General features: G+C 40.1%; 1 protein-coding gene across 1 annotated transcript; it reads right to left on the minus strand.

Moving 5' to 3' along the window:
* Positions 1-1,418: 1,418 nt before the first annotated feature.
* On the minus strand, positions 1,419-15,882 carry SDAD1 (SDA1 domain containing 1; the record flags this gene model as incomplete). The annotated part of the gene is made up of 22 exons (XM_079534481.1): positions 1,419-1,469; positions 2,955-3,116; positions 3,430-3,514; positions 4,019-4,209; positions 4,404-4,501; positions 5,489-5,621; positions 6,010-6,086; positions 6,477-6,574; positions 7,273-7,349; positions 7,749-7,807; positions 8,379-8,436; positions 9,553-9,656; positions 10,599-10,668; positions 11,124-11,225; positions 12,337-12,411; positions 13,029-13,086; positions 13,801-13,901; positions 13,985-14,056; positions 14,815-14,925; positions 15,067-15,165; positions 15,614-15,718; positions 15,793-15,882. 22 exons carry the CDS (start codon positions 15,880-15,882, stop codon positions 1,419-1,421), a joined length of 2,076 nt encoding a protein of 691 aa, XP_079390607.1.
* Between the last annotated feature and the right edge of the window lie 622 nt (positions 15,883-16,504).

The raw sequence follows: 16,504 nt of genomic DNA on the forward strand, positions 1-16,504 counted from the left end.
ACAGAGGAAGCGAGAGGAGATGGAAGCATCGAGTTCAAGTCCCTGAGTTCCTCATGTTTAAGTGAGAGAAAGGAGGCTCTTGAGAAACTGGACACAGCTGCTAGAGGCTGGGGGCCCCGGCTCAGCTGAAATAAAACACCTGCAGGGAAGAAATGCTTCTTCCAGCCTCAAAAACAAAATACTTCTAAATCAACTTTCAATGAACAGAGAGAAGGGGATTTCCTACAACTGTGCAATTTCATCCCATGTTCTTGCCTGGCTGTGGTCTCCAGCCACCAACTGCAATAAGTTCCTTCCTCTTTATATCTCCACCAGCAGCCTGGAGCCTCCATTAGCTTCCATGCTCTAGGGTAAGCAAGGTAGGACAATGAAAATAAAAAATAACCACCATAACAATGAATAAGAATTCAAATTGATATAACTGGGTGTTTAATATAAACACCTATGCCAAATGAATTCTGGTATGGGATAATAAACAGTCTGGCTTCCTAATAAAGGAAAAAAAAACACAACAAAACCACCCCAACTGCTTCTCTATTACACCATGCATGACACTTCTCCCCACTAAGGGGAGCAGAGCTTCACAAAGGGTAGTACAAGTAACTCAGTTATCATGGAAATAGGTGGGTGACAGAACAGCCAGTAGCACTCCCAGCCAGAGCTAAAGCTGAAGCAGGAGCTCAGCCTTTACATCAAGGTAAAGAACCCACTGATCAATGTTGTTCCCATACACACTTCAAAAAAAAAAAAAAAAGAAATCAAACAGGAACAACTCCCACCACATGATGTACTGATAGAGAAAAATAAGATACCTTATCTTGCCCCCATGCAATACTTCTGTTTAAATGGGAATGTGAAAGCCTCCTATATTAACTGCATTCTTTTTCCCCCCCAATACACTATAGTAAAGCAGTTCTTCCCCTTAACTTGGTTTTATTATGAACAAAAGAGTAAGAAAACAACCACTTTGGAAATGGCTTACTAAGTCTATGAAATCACACCCATAAGTCAGGCATACACATTGCATACACGCACTTCAAGGGGTGAGCTGGAATATTCATTTTCCTTCCAATTACCTCTTCATTTATTTAATCAAGTAAAATATTTTTATAATAAAATTGTATGTTTTAATTCATACTTACACAAAACAGCCGTAAATAAATTATATTCAGTAAAAAGGTAGAGCACTCTAGAAAAGGTGATTAAAAATTAAAATCCTACGAGGATTAAGGCCTCCTCAGTGTCCTATAGATGCAATATCCAATTTGGCATTCAATTTCTAATTCTGAACAGAGTAGAGAGGTATCAAAATGAATCCACAAGGCAATTCAGTTATTTTTTTTTCCCCCCACTTCTTTGAGAGAGGAGAAAAGTATTTCTAGAGTTGTTTCTTCAAGGATAACTATTCCTTTACTGTTTTATTTCAGCAGCTGCTTCTTCTTCCTCAGAAGTGCATCTCTAAGAGCCAGCTGGAATATGAAACAAGAGAAGATTATTCAGGTATTTCAAACTCTCACACCTGTAACTATAAGTAAGGAGACTACTACACCAACAATCCTTCCCAATACACCCATCACACATATCCCATTGGTACACACATACTTGTAGATAAGATCAGAATTTAAAATTATACAGATCAATTAAAACTATGCGTAGAGAATTTGATAAATAAACCAGGTTTTCCTAAGAGAAAGGTACAGCTAACAGCTTGCAACATCTGTGCTATAAAACACATCTAAAGCAGCTTACATGTTACAGGTGAGGTGGCCCTGCAAGGTGAACCTGAATTAGCTTTAAACCATCTGACTCAGGTGCAATAACACTGTAACTGTAACAGCATTGAGGAACCAGTGGATCATAGACAAGCAAGTCAGTCACACTCAGCTCTTTCTTACTGCAGTTTCATGACTATTTACACCCAAGCTCAAAAGCCATTGTTTTATCTCTGAAGGTAAACAACACAAATTTGATGCGAGGACTTGAAAGTAGTAAGATACCAGAATGCAAACGAAAATTTTTCCACAAATACCTACAGAAAATTGTATTTTAACAATATTTTTAGCTGTGAAGTTAAGAACTTTGGGTTGTGCTTAGAATTAAGCAGATGTTTTTGTATAAGTTTCACTAACCTATTTTCAATAACAATGTGTATTACCAAGGAAAAATCATTTGTTCAACCTCAAAGAAACACCAATAATTTTTCAGCTAAAACTGGGAGCAATAACTCACAAGTGCTAACACAGATACAGTGGCAGAAATGCTGTAGCTGCTTGGTTCAACTTCACATTTCAGGAATGAGTTTGGCTTAAAAGAAAAAACATCTTTCATCAATGCATCAGTATGTCATTTAACATCCTATATAATTAGGAAAAGGACAGAGTAACAAACTTGTTCCACTGATTAATTCAGCACAAAGGGACCAGAAGAAACTTCAGTCCAGCTGAAAGGTAAGTGGAATTAACAGACATTTGAGGAAAGATTATTATGAAGCTGCTTTTCAAGGGTGGGAAGAAAGAGTGCCATGAACAACAAGATCTCTCTGAAGGGATACATTAGATATGTTTTAGCTGGTAAGAAGATTTAGCTCTAGACTAAAAGAACATTCCATTTTATTCTACCACTAAGGAGGGCAGTAGAACACAGTATATTAAAACTACATGACTCCAACCCTCTTTTAACTGGTACTTACAAATCACAGTCAACTGGTACTGTAGTCTAGTAAGTATGAAAGAGCCCTTCCTTTCACTGTTTAGCTGATGCACTGAAACTCAAAACATTAAATCCGGAACAAGTACCGAAACCATTCAAGATGGCTCTTTAGAAACAGCAAACCAAGTTTAAGAATCATTGTAATCTCAAAGAAAAAAAAAAAAAAAAAAAACACACTCAAAACTACAATGGAGATTGTTTTAAGCACATGGATATCTGCTTTTGATGTATATATTTACTATTACCTGTTTTTCCCTGAAAGAACGCTTATTTTTGGTCCGGACATTATGGCTATATCTCATCATCATAAAGTTCTTCTGCTTTTTCTTTTCTTTATTGGTTGAGCTGGCAAAGGGATTCAGTCTTTTTTTCTTTTTCACAAATTCTTTTCTATCTGTTTTTCCAGCCTAGAATAGGTAACACAATATAACAGTAATTTGTTTTTCACTACAGTTAACATAAGCTGCTAGACTGTAGGGTAGCAATTATAAATCTGGATTCAATATCCCTCCCTCCATCCAGGCTGTATTAAGTAACAGTGAAAATTGGAGGTGCCTATATTTAACAGCAAGAGATTGTTTCTCTGTTACAGCCAAGGTGCAACATTAAAAAAATTAATCAGAACACAGATGGCAGCTCCACTTCCTTATTTCAGAACAGATAAAACCCACAGCCCTTTAAGAAGTCTAAAAGAGGATATGAAATAGCCAAGTTCCTCACCATCGCAGTTGCCAGTCTTGTCTCCTTGTCTGACTTTGGCTTCTTATGGAGATGTTCAATATCTCTGAGTGAAAGCAACTCTCCTCTACATACACAAAAATCCAACAAATCCAATCATCATACACAAAGCATCTTCTGACCAGAAAAACAAAATGCTCTCCTGACTTTTGTCTCTCACTCGCCTCTTATGCCATTGTCCTGCTATACTCACTCACAAAAGCACCTGTTCTTTCTCTCAGGCTAACCCTCATATTTAGGACAACCCCTATAAAACACTTTCAATACTGTTTTTCAAGACCAGCTTGAACCACAACATTTAAGAACCTGGAGATACAAAGTTGCAACTACTGCTAGAATAACACACCCATTGGTCTGAACGAGAAAACTAGTCCTACTGCTTCAATCAGAACCTCTTGCTTTTTCTTATGGGTTTAAATGAATTCCTCAGGCCAGGATCCATTTGAGGCTGTGTGGCTGTTTGTCACCTGTCACCAGCCATGAATGACCAAGTCCTACATCTGCTGGCATCAGAAGTTACCTCACCAGACTCCGGGTGAAAGAAAGCACTCATTAGCATTTTATATCCTACCTGCTCTCCTCTTCATCATCTATTTCAATATTTTTCCTCTTTGCAGCTTTGCCTGGTGCAGAATTGATTTCTCTGGAGAGCTGGGCAAGACGTATTCTGTGGAAATCTTCCTGAGTTAGCAGCCTACTTGTACTGACTGCTGCAGCTTTGGCTTTTCGTTCCTCCATGGGCATGCTTTTGATTTTCTCTGCCTTTTGAAATAAGAAAAAAAAATATCATCCTGACCTTTGCAAGCAAATTCTATGCAAATTCACCTCAATGATTCTGGTCAAATTAATCTGCGTAGTTAGTTTAAAGCAGTCACATGGAAGTATAGAACAAGAGAATCTGGACTGCTATTAAGAAGTCCCATTTCTATTTAGGGTAGAAGGCACTTGAAACTCACCACTTCTTGCTGTTCCTCATCTGAAGAGTGGTGCACATCAATCCACTCTCCATCCTCACCGTCATCTTCCTCACTGATACTAGCACTTTCCCATCCATCTGCTCAAGGGAAGAAATACAAAGCTGCTAGTACAAACCTGTTTCAACTGTTTGAGTTTCAGACAATTTAAGAGCAGATCCCAAGCTCTCACCATCTTTCTTTATCTGCTAACTATATGCCCAGGCACATGCTCACTGAACAGGTGAGCTGCAGGATCTTGGCATCCCAGCATCAGAACCACACATTACAGAGACTTCACACATCTGGTCAATTTAAAGTAAATTCACAGCCAAACAGACCAGTAGCTCCACTGACAAGTTCAGCAACCAAATTACATCTGGCTTGCGACTCCAAAGCCTCACACTGCACAATTCTGGAAGTGACTGTCTTGAAGCTGAGATGTTTTTCTATAGCTCTGATTTCTTAGCACACCTACAGTTATGGACTTTTTTTTTTATATAGTGATAACCACATATTGCAGTGTAAGGTCTTTGAACACACACTTCTAGAATAAGCTTTGTAAAGCACCTGTCCTATCTTATTATTGTGAGCTGCAGTCTCCTTAACACATTTTGTTGTTATGAACATACAATAAACATGCAACATAGGAACCTCACTTACTCAGAACAAACCATAGAAGATACCTAAGGAATTTGCAAGAAGCTAGCATTGCAGCAAGCTGTACTGTAACCTATGCTTTGTAAAGAGTAACTCTCATTTTATGTTAAAGGCTCTCAAAACAATGAACTGCATTTTGGAGAGACTCTGAAGAAATGCACTAGTTTACAAATGTTAATTGTATCACACTGTTCCCTCTTCCATCTCTCAGTATACATTGTATGAAGAAACACAGTGACCATCAGACCTTTCTGGATAAACTACACTTAACTCAAGGACAAGTATCAGTGCTTCTTAATAGACAAACATACATGCAAGCCACGCAGCAAATGAAAGCAGCAAATCAAATACACAAACACCAAATTATAAGAATAAAACCTTAGTGGTGATGGTGCACAAAACTGAAGTAATAAAGAAGAAAGGCCTACCTTCTTCTTGGTTCTCTCCTTTTTCCTCTTGATTCTCAACCTCCAGTACTTCTGCCCCTGGAATGTAGTCCTTGGCATCCAGTTCTCCATATTCATGAATCCTGGCTTCCACCGAGGCCTCAGTAGGTTTACCCTGTAAGTAAACAAAACACATGCTAAGCAGGCTGCTATTTTAATTCCCATTAAAAATAGCTAGATGGGGGTTATAGAAAAATTCTGCATGATGAAGCAATTAAAAGGTGTCTTCAACTACTGTAGAGTTCAGTAACTCTACTGTACTCAAATTCTAGGGAGACAGGTTTCTGTAACACTTCTGTCAATGAATTTGATAAATTTGTACTAAAGCAGCCTTGAAACAAGAGAAAGCCATGTAAAAATGCAGCAAGGGAACAGGCATGGAGAGAAAAAACCACACAGTCCCATCCTGTTCTCAAGAGGCTATGAGACTAATCATCATCATCATTTTTGAACACGTGAGCTTATGTGTACAGTGAATGAACTGCATGGAAAACAACCCTTACCCGGTATTTCTTCTGCAGCATCTCTGGATTCAGTGAACGGAAGAGGTGTATCAGAGTTCTTGCAGACATCATCACATCTATCCAGAAAAAAAGGATCAGGATTAAGTACAAAATAACTCCAAAGCAACCTGAAAGCTCACTCCCATAATCATTATTTACAGCCTGCTCATGTGATTTCTTGAGTTACAGCTTCACACTGATTTCTCTTAGAGCCAAATGTTCACTAGCTAGTAGCTGATCTACTCTACTTTTGTCAATTACTCCCTATGCCTTAACTACCTATGACTGTTTTTGTCTATGTATATGCACAGAAATACAACAGCCCAACAGCCATATTGAAAACAAAACATTTCAATCCACATTAAAGAAATAACACAGAATTGTTATGAAAGCTGTAACAACTGAGGGCCAGCTGATATAGCAAAAAAGAAAGATATAAGGATATATTATCCATGTAATACACTCACTTTTATTTTTATGACTCTTGTAGTGAGCAAGGTCATGGAGCAGATCTTCAGTCATGGCTAATGGACATCTTGCAGTGATTTCTTTTATTGCATTGATTCTAAAAATTCAAAATGAAATATTTTCCTGAATAACACAGCTAGGAGAAACTTTCACAGGCCCAGTAACTGACTGAATCATCTCATACTTGACACATTTTACACAACAGGAACTATAACAAAGAGGAACATCACAGGATGCACTGCCATAGTTCTCAACAAACTTTCATCTGCACCCTGCATCTTTCTCTGATCTTAGACCTCAGGATTCTGCAAGTGAAGTCTGGGTCCAAGCACATTCACAGAAAGCTGTCAAACAGTCACCAGGTGACGTGAAAATGAAGAAATGGTTTTGCTGTCAACCATGGACAGACAAAGGACAGCAATAAAGAGAGCCTGTGTTCTAATACAAGTTCCCTTTTAAGTTACCTTCATGTACAGTCAGTACATTAAACTCACTACTGGAGTGACACCACACAGGGATGAAAAATAGTTCAAGAAATATTCTAAATGTGCCTGTATGCAGTAATCTTGACAGACAGTTTAGCTCTCTGCTATATTTACTCATATTCTACTCTGCCTGTAGCAGGCCTTTTGCAAAAGTTTATGATTAGATACAGTCCTTACTTGTTTTTATTCAAGCATCAAGCTGATCTTTAAAAGCAGAGATGAATGACAGCAATAGGCTGCAAATGGCATATATTTTTTTTTTTTCTTCCACACACAGAGTTCTATAGTTTTAACGAGGTTCTGTACCCACCCTACAGTCATGACCTCTCCAGAATTCTTGTCAGTGACAAAGTTGTTGGCAATGGTCATCAAAACTGATTGAATAATCTGAAAGTTTTAAAAAGTGAATACATTTACTACTCCTTTAATGCAATTGTGAAAGTCATCATATCTCATTAACAGACAACAGAGCCCTTTTCACAGAAAGGCAGAGCTCAGGACACGCCACAATAGCTAGCAACTCACTTTTGGACAAATCCCCCTGCAGAAATGAATAATTCAAGCATGGGGATTATTTCTTCTTGTGCAAAGTAATGCCTTAGAACTTACAAAGATACCCAAGGGAGCAAAAAAAAAAAAAAAAAAAAATCCCCTTAGGCTTTTCAAGGAAAATAATCTGATGAGATTCCTTGTTCCTCATCCCCAGTGAGAAGGCTTAACAGCCAGCATTCCCATGCAGGCCCACTGTCCATCCTCAACATCACCAGAAGTAGGTGAAGTACTGACCTCAGGTGGTACTAGCTGGTGTGAAGCATGTGCAGCAAACAGAAGAATCTTTGTCACTTCTGAGAGAAAAAAAGAGGGGGGGGGAAAGATGCCAAAGTATGTCAACGCAACTTACTCTGGCCAATAACCACACTCATCAACACAGATACTTCCATGAGATCCTTAAGTCTCAAAGTCATTTCAGGCTGAAATTATTTGGGACATCTTGTAGAAGTATTTCTTCTGTCCTACCATACATCAGGAACACGTACTGCTCTCCATCACAGCAGCAGTACAGACCTTAGGAGCCAGCTACACTAAAGCATGCATTCCCATTGCAGACCAAAATATTAGGAAAACAAAGCAGCAAAAAGCACTCACAGCTTTGCTCAGCTAGTGAGGAACTTGAACTAGGAACTCTACAAATTCACTTCATCCTATTGCTGGAGATTCTCAAACACTCGAGTCAGGAAAATCAAGTCCATTCCTTGTTTTGAACAATCACAGCCTTCTGTCTCTATCATCCAACACTCTCTGGACTACCCTTGCCTTCCTACTACCTACTAAGTTACTGCTGCCTACTCATAGCACCACTTTTAGAAACCAACCATATATGATGGGCAAGATTGCTATTTACTAGTAACTCCTTACCTCTCTGATGGGGCTGCAGGAATCTCTGAATGAAGGGGTAGAAATTAAAAAGAAAAAGCTGCAAGGACAATAAAATTTTAACAGGTTAGCTGCTTTTAACTTAAAATCATTTTCATAATCTGGTATGCTGTAAAATCAATGATTCTACATAGCCTGCTCTTCAAATGCCTCAGATTTTAACCGCACATCATGTTCTCCAGTTCCAAGTGTAAAATACATGGAAGGTGAGGAAAGGACCAATACCAATTAGGGTATTCTGCTGTATGTTCCTCTAGCTTCAGGGACACAATCTTTTCTCCCAAAGCAGGCTGTCCCTAAATGCAAGTCAGTTTAGCATCTGAGTCCATTCATTAAGTTTTCCAGCAAGGCTAAGTATTTGATACTGGAGCAGACTATCACCTGGACACACTCCTCCCAAGCAAGAAGTATCTCATACACCTTCCACATCCAGACTTACAAGTTCCTCTGCTTAAGCTTTATGCAATGAAGAAAGGCTTGACACTACTGCAATGCTTGGGTCTACGTGATATGCAAGACTTTGTTTCAGATATTCTGGTCATTGGGAAGGTTGATTTGTGCAGACTAGAGTACAATAAAGCAGATGTTTGTGCCTAGCTATGATCCCAACACGGGGTCACAAAACAACCAGACTACTTTCTCATGCTTGCTATATTCAAGATTGCTCATAGGTACTCATACATACAGCCACAGTGAGTGTTCTTCCCTTCCTGTTAACCTTACAGATACCTGCAAGGAAGTTTGCTTCCCTCACTTCCACCACACTTCCAGCCCACATAAAGTACAGATTCTCAAGGAAATTTGATCTGTACCTCAGAGAGTGCTGTTCAAGAGCAACTGATGGACTCAATTTAAAAAGCCTCTATGCTGAAGAACCTCCCAGGAACACACACAAGTCTTTAAATAGGTATCTTCCCATTACTCCTGACAGCTCAAGCTATTACAGACCACCAGCCTTCTCAAGCAGAGCTCAGTACAAGTCCACATCATTGTGTCATACCATAAAGATCTTTGGCAACTGCATGGCCATACTCATCTTCATTTTCTAACAGACAGCAAAATTAAAACCCATTCCCCAGTACCAAAAGGCCACAGCACATCACCACCCAACTAAGGTTAGCTTCTATCAGGCCATTACAGAATGAAAAGACCATACCTCATGTATTCCAACTAGCCTAGATATTAGGTCCATGAGCATCATCTTCACTTCAAATCGTTCCTTGCAGTTCTCCAGCTGCTTCAGTAGTTTCTCTGCAAAATCTAGAAGCAATAATAGATTTGTAGTAGACTGCAAACAACTCAGCTGGATTAAGAGGGGCAGTCAAGGTTTTGTTGTTTGGCTTCAAGTTCTAGTGTCCTTGCACAGAAGAAACCACAGGTGCTGAGAGCACTGCTCCCAAGCCATTATTTTTCCTCTTGCATGCCTAGAGGACCTGAAGCTGTATACAGGTCCAACAGAAAACTAGAAGTTCTCCAACATCATGAAAACAGTCCATATTTAAAGCTAGAGGTTTTTTGGTTAAGATACATTTGGATCCATCTGAAAAACAAAATCCCTACAGGTTCATTAGATCAGATTGTGAATGAGTTAAGTGATATGGCACAAGAAGGTGATAGGAGTGTGATCACCATCCAGAGAGATGCTGCTCACCCATAAATGAGGGGGAGAAGGGGCAGATCCAGACTCCCCAACTTCAGATCATTCAGGTGCACTGCCTGCACCTGAGCTCCCTGGGTTTGCCACATCTTCTCACTTGATGCTTAACCACCAGGTCAGGCTGTGACCTGGCAATTCTACTACACAAGTGATATTAGACAAATGCCAGAGTAGTATTAAGAATACATTTCTAGAAAGGGATAAGCCAAAAAAGTTATGGGAATGAACTATTCCACTTTCACACAAATTATGGCCTTTATACATATAAGGAAGAGGCTAAAAGCCACCTGTTCTGTAGCAACCTGAGGCAGACGATGTAATATTGTTCCTTATCTGCCCTACTAGAAGTGTTCCACTCTGACAATTGTGATAACATTATCTCACATTTTTAAGTGCTATTAAACTCTAGGACAAAGGATGCTAGAAGTATTACACTGTCACCAGTGACTCCTTGCAGCTTTGCCCAAACTTCCATGTCTGGGATTAACACAAAGTTAAAAAAATACAGAATAAGTTAGAAAATACAGAAGGTGATACATGCTTACCTTGGGGATCATGAATCAAGTGAATAGCAGAAAAGTTGAATACCTCTGGCTTGCTTTTCTTCTTGTGTTTCTGCATGGCAAGAAGTATAAATGAGACATTTTTTCTTTCCATGTAAAAGCCACAGGTGCTTCAGTACCAGGTTGCCATTTCTCATTATTCCCTTCTAAAAAGAAGTGCCTCAATTTTTAATAAACTACCATTCTTTTCAATTGCATAGGATTTTCAGCTACCTGACCTAAGAGGCAACAGGAGCTTCATTAAAAAAATTTACTTCTCAAGACAGTGTGTTCCTAGTAAGGGATCACACAAGGGATACCCTAGATCTCAGCAAGTCCACAACTTAGACAAGCGCTCAGACAATTTCAAAAGAGCTGTTTTCAGACAATCATGGCAAGTGCCTGACCAATGGAGACTAGAACGCTTAAGGAGCTTCGCCTCATAAAAGATAACTAATATGGCAAATAGCATTTCTACAAGTGAAAGATTAAGCTAAATACCAGCAAGTCAGACACCACTCTCCTCACCTTGAGAACCTTCATTGCCTTTTCCAGTTTCTTCTTGCGCTTGCTGGTTTTCTTGCTAGTTGCATACCGTACCATCAGATCTCTGGCTGTGGGGCCATCATCCTTCACAAGGAAAACAACACTCAAGTAAAAACAGACTTCAAACAGAAAGCAGAAAAAGTATTAATATTTTTGGGATCATGTACTACATTTGAAAATTGTCTCCCCCCATGTAAGTTTCATCATACAGAGACAGTAGCCTTTAAAATCACAATTTCATTGAACCAACTATTAATACAAGAGAAATCATGAACAATTTGCAGCACATCAGCACTAATTCTTACAGCTAGGTAATCACAGACTATTACACAGTCTTACACAAATAGTTACATCCTGGTATTAGTAGGTTCTAAACTGAAGTTGCATCAAGTTACCAGCCTTTCAGGATAAAGGAATGTATAATCAATGAATATTAAGATGTTATAATTACGAAATAAACAAGAGAGTATGACAAAGCAGACTATGATAATAAAAAGAATAAATAGAAGGCTTACCCCTATCCAGGGCTCACTCACAGAACTCCAGCAGAGCAGATCTCCAGAAGAGATCCTTCCCCACTGGTAGCCAGCTCTTAAATAGGTCTAGGAGGAGTGGAGCCTGGCTCCACCCCTTCCTGCAGCACAGGTAAATTGCCTTCACCTGTGCTCCTCTGGCTTGCCTCAGGTGATCAATCAGAGGTTCAGGCCATGACTCAGTAGCTCCCATACACTGAATTATGTTCATTTGTACATAAATGGGAAATTGAATCCAAGAGGGAGAAGTAAAGACAAAGAGCTAAAGACAAAAAGCCTACCTCCTAAACATCAGGTGAAAGTCTCTTCTCACAACTCAAAGAGTACATCTACACATTCATTAGCTTAAAAAAAAAAAAAAAAAAAAAAAACAACCCCCCCACCAACTGGCCAGTTCTCCTAGAAATGAATTACTTCCTTAAAAGGGAGTATGAGAACACAAGGAAGCTCTTAGTCAATAGGCAAACAGCAGAAGCATCCTGCTAACATTTCTGGCCAACTGGCAACAAATTAAATATTTTGGTGAGGTGGACAACCAACTAGAGGAAACAAGACAGAAGTGTCAGAGAAACAGAAGAGGATGCATTGGTGTAGTGAATGTCAGCAGAATGATAGCTCTTACACAATTTGAAGACCTGAGAAAATTTAATCACAACACCCACCTCAGAATCTGAGTCACTCTCTTGGTTCTCATCTTCATCCTTCCCAAGGAAGAATTTCAAGCCAGCAACTAATACCTGAAAAATGAAGTAAACTGATGTAGAGCACAACAAGTAGACAATAGTATTTACTAGAGCCAAATATCCCCATCAGGGGTTATGCTGAGAAATTCCCTATTATTCATAGGCATGGATACAAAAAGAAAGCAAACCAGATCAAAGTGTTTAATTCAAAGTTGATTTCTGCTGTCAATTCTCAATAACTAGGCACACAAAGGACCAAAGGGCAGCTGGCCTTCTACAGTGAGCATATCCAGCCACACACATTTCCTTCCTGTAGTTTGAAATTGCTCTACACCACAGTTATGGTTAATTCCTGAACAGCTGATACCAGATCAACTGTGCTCAGTACTGTGGAAGAACATCTCAGATCACTGCATGCATTTGCAAAGCATCCAGCAGTGCAGAACTTACACAGATGACAGGCAGCCTCAGATGCACTCAAACCCCCGGCAGGTTAGCAGTTCTCATCACATTTAACAAATAATGGTGCTGCTGCTGAAGGGGTTATATCCTGACAGTGTCTTCTGAGTAGCTGTGGGAAGTACACCCACCCTCCCCATGCCAGCATGCATTTGTAATAAAACAAGCTTCTCATTCTCTCATCCACAGTTTCAAATTATTTCAGTTCTCACCTTTGTCACTTTGGAAAAGCAGGCAGTTGTGATGACATTTACAGTTTTGGCATCATTCCTTGATTAAAACAGAACATTATTTTTTACTTCAAGCCTGGCAATTTTCAAGGTATTGTCAGATAATTAAGTCGCATGAACTTCTAGAAAACAATCTAAATTTCTATGAAGTCTCATGTACTTAAAAACCTTCCTGTTAAAACTGCAAGTCTTTTACTTTAGCAACATTTTTTTCCATCAGTTCTGTTATAATAGTTCTCAGCTTACTGTTACACCAATATCTCTTATCTACTAAAAAACAGATGCTATATTATCGCTTCACCAAAACAAAACAAAAACCCACCAAAACACAAACCAACAACAAAACCAGATCACTTGAAGTATTTATCTAGAGTTACCCTATAGACTTCAGAGGAACAGAAAAATATCTTCTTTCCACTGCACATATAAGCCACATGCTGTTACTAGCAGCTTTATAGGCAGAAGCTCAAACAAGAACACTGAACAAAGCATCTGTTTCAATTGCAATACACACAATTTACATTTTCAACTAAATGTCAAGGATCCAACTTTAGTAACTCCAAGATTTTAAAACACAACCGTATTTCTTCCCAACTAAATTACACTTCCAAATACAGCCCTACTGGAACAGGAAGATGATAGATACATTAAGTTCAAGGCTCTCCACATTACACCTTGCACTAAATGCCATGAGTGGCATCAGAATGGGTGTCCCACAGTAAATGAGGAAACAACACGAGGCTGCCAAACCTACCAAATATTCCTTCTGTAAAGTTCAATCATCACATCCAGAGAAATCTTGGCAGCAGTTGGATTGCTATCTCTCAACATAGTATACATGAAGTTCTGCAGTGTCTAAGAAAACAGTTTGGAAGAATTTATTATAAATCTTTCTTAATAAGAAGTAGTAAATTGAATCAGAAGGAGACAATACTTACCGTATTTATTTTATTGTTCTTGTGTTTAGCATTTACATTCTTGATGTCTGTCACGATGTGAGTATACAGAGTCTGTAAAAGATAGAGCAAAGAAATAACTTATGCAAGTCGCACAAGGAACACAGTAGATGCATCACAATTTTCCCCCAGCCTCCAAGTACTAAAATGAGACCAAACTCACTGATAATACTATTTTCCCATTTTAACTGGAGATGGAAAAACAACAAGAAGTTGCTTTGAGTCTTCGTATATGCTTGATTTTCACATATTCAAAAAAAGCATACTTAAGTTACAGTACAAACAGTGAGATAGGAAAAGAAATAACAAAGCTTAGCTTAAAAAAATCCCAATCCTGTTTCATTCATGCAAGTATAGGCGCATTCTGATAGCAAGTTTAATAATCCTGATCATGGAAAGCAACTCATTTAATGATTATGGCAGAAAATCTGAAACAAAGCTTAACTACCAGGCTTTTTTCTTTCTTCTGAAGTCAGAAGTTTTCACAAAGAAAACATTAATTCCTTCTCTGAGAGGAACATGCTTATGGTTCTCACTTGCAGACACATACTAGCTGCTTAATTGCAAATGCAACAGGTTGGAGGCTTGTCCTGCATGTAAGAAAGTTTATAGCATCATGCTTCATTACTAATAAGATGTATTAACCAAGTGTTCCCTTTGGCACTTCCAGTTCCTAAAAGAGCAGAGCTATTTGAAACTTAATTATTTCAGTAGCAAGAAATGCAGAACACCTGTCCACCAGGGCTGCATTACTCTGTTAAGCTGGTCAAAACCAATGGAAGGCAAGACCAGTTTTTATAACCACAGCTTACTTTCCGTAGAAGCTTATCATGACATCTCAGCAGCTGAAAGAAGAGCTCCAGCAAACTCGTTGCATTGATCAGGTTCTTGTTTCTTAACAACATCAAAGCCTTACAGAAGGTCTGGATGAGAAACAGAGATCAGAATCAAAATCTTACTGCACCATTCAGCTACCAGCTTTATTAAAAGGCTCAGCAGCAAGCTCAAGGTACTCATCTCTCACAGGGCACAGCCTGCCCAGATGCCTTTTGCATAGGCCTTACCATTCGAAGGTCGGCATCTAGCACCGTGTGGTGGTATGAGAGCAGCTCCTTCAGCTGCTGGGGGAAGTTGGCCATTTGTTCTGGGTAGCAATGGGCAACCTGGGCAAAGACAGGCTCAGGTCAGCTTTCTATTGAAAACCCTCAGTTAGCAAACAACTGCAGGAAGGTGACAGATGTTATAAACAACCCATAAAGCCGTTTTTACAATAGCAATCTGGCTACATATAAAGATACATAATGCCCAGATGTCGTAGCACAGTCGTAGCACAGTCGTAGCACAGTCGTAGCACAGTCGTAGCACAGTCGTAGCACAGTCGTAGCACAGTCGTAGCACAGTCGTCATTTTCAAAACTGACCAAGAAACTCAAAAGAAAAAACTGCATTCCTGGAAACAGCTGATACTGCATTAGGTTTGGTAAAGGCAATTTTACAGGAGGCTGGCCAACGGCTGTCCCAGCAAGGATCCACAAAATGCAGACATACACCAACACGGCACCCAGAGGCCCGATGGCAGCTCACGTGTTGTCCCTCAGAAGGGCCGGCCTACCTGCGCCAGGAACATCACCAGCTCCGCCAGCTCCTTGTTGGGCTTATCCGGCTGGAAGGTGAAGATCTCCACATGGGACTGATAGTGGTGGTACTGCTGGAGGAACTGGGAACACAGAGCGGTGGTCTTTAATTCAGACGGAAAAACGCCCGCCACCCCGCCGCCGCTCCCTCTCTTACCTCCTCGGTGTAGGACGTGGGGTCGCGCTTGATGAGGTTCTGCAGCTGAGGCAGGTTGCTGGGCAGCTTGTTCCCCTGGCGGCCCGACATAGCGCCGGCTCCCGGTACAGACAACCAGACGCGTGAGCTACCGACTGGACGCCGCCATCTTAGCCCCGCCCCGCAACGGGCGCCACCGAGGGTCAAATTTCGTTCGATAGCGGAGTTTTCGCGCAGCCCCTCCCGTGTGGGGGCACCAATAAACGGCGCAAGCTGAATGTATGTGACTTGTGAAGAGTCATAGCATCCTTACGGTTCGACAAGGCTAAGATCAGCCAGGTCTAACCATCAACCCATCGCTGGCTGCTCGTGTTTGAGTGAAGTCTGTTTCAAGAGCAAGAGGCCTGCAGTGGCCAGGCACAGCAACCCACCTGCAATTAAAACTAAAGTGGTCTCTGTTCCTGTAAGGTATTACCACCTGACAGAACGCAGCAAATTTCATATAGAAGAGCAGCAGAGCATCCTTCCTCTGCCATAGTTGTGGTCAGTCAAAACTGATAATAAGCAGAGGAAATGGAGGCACATACTTTAGGTTTGAGTAACATTGCCTCTGTAAAATGCTTGAGAAGAAGCTCTGGATCAGTCTATGATGGTCTATTTGCTGTGCTGCTATCATTATATATGAAGTATTTTCTGCTGTGTTTTTGTGTCTTCTTCAGGGCAGCTACAATTT

The sequence above is a fragment of the Tetrao urogallus genome, assembly GCF_951394365.1.
Source record: "Tetrao urogallus genome assembly, chromosome: 4".
NCBI classification, from domain to species: domain Eukaryota; kingdom Metazoa; phylum Chordata; class Aves; order Galliformes; family Phasianidae; genus Tetrao; species Tetrao urogallus.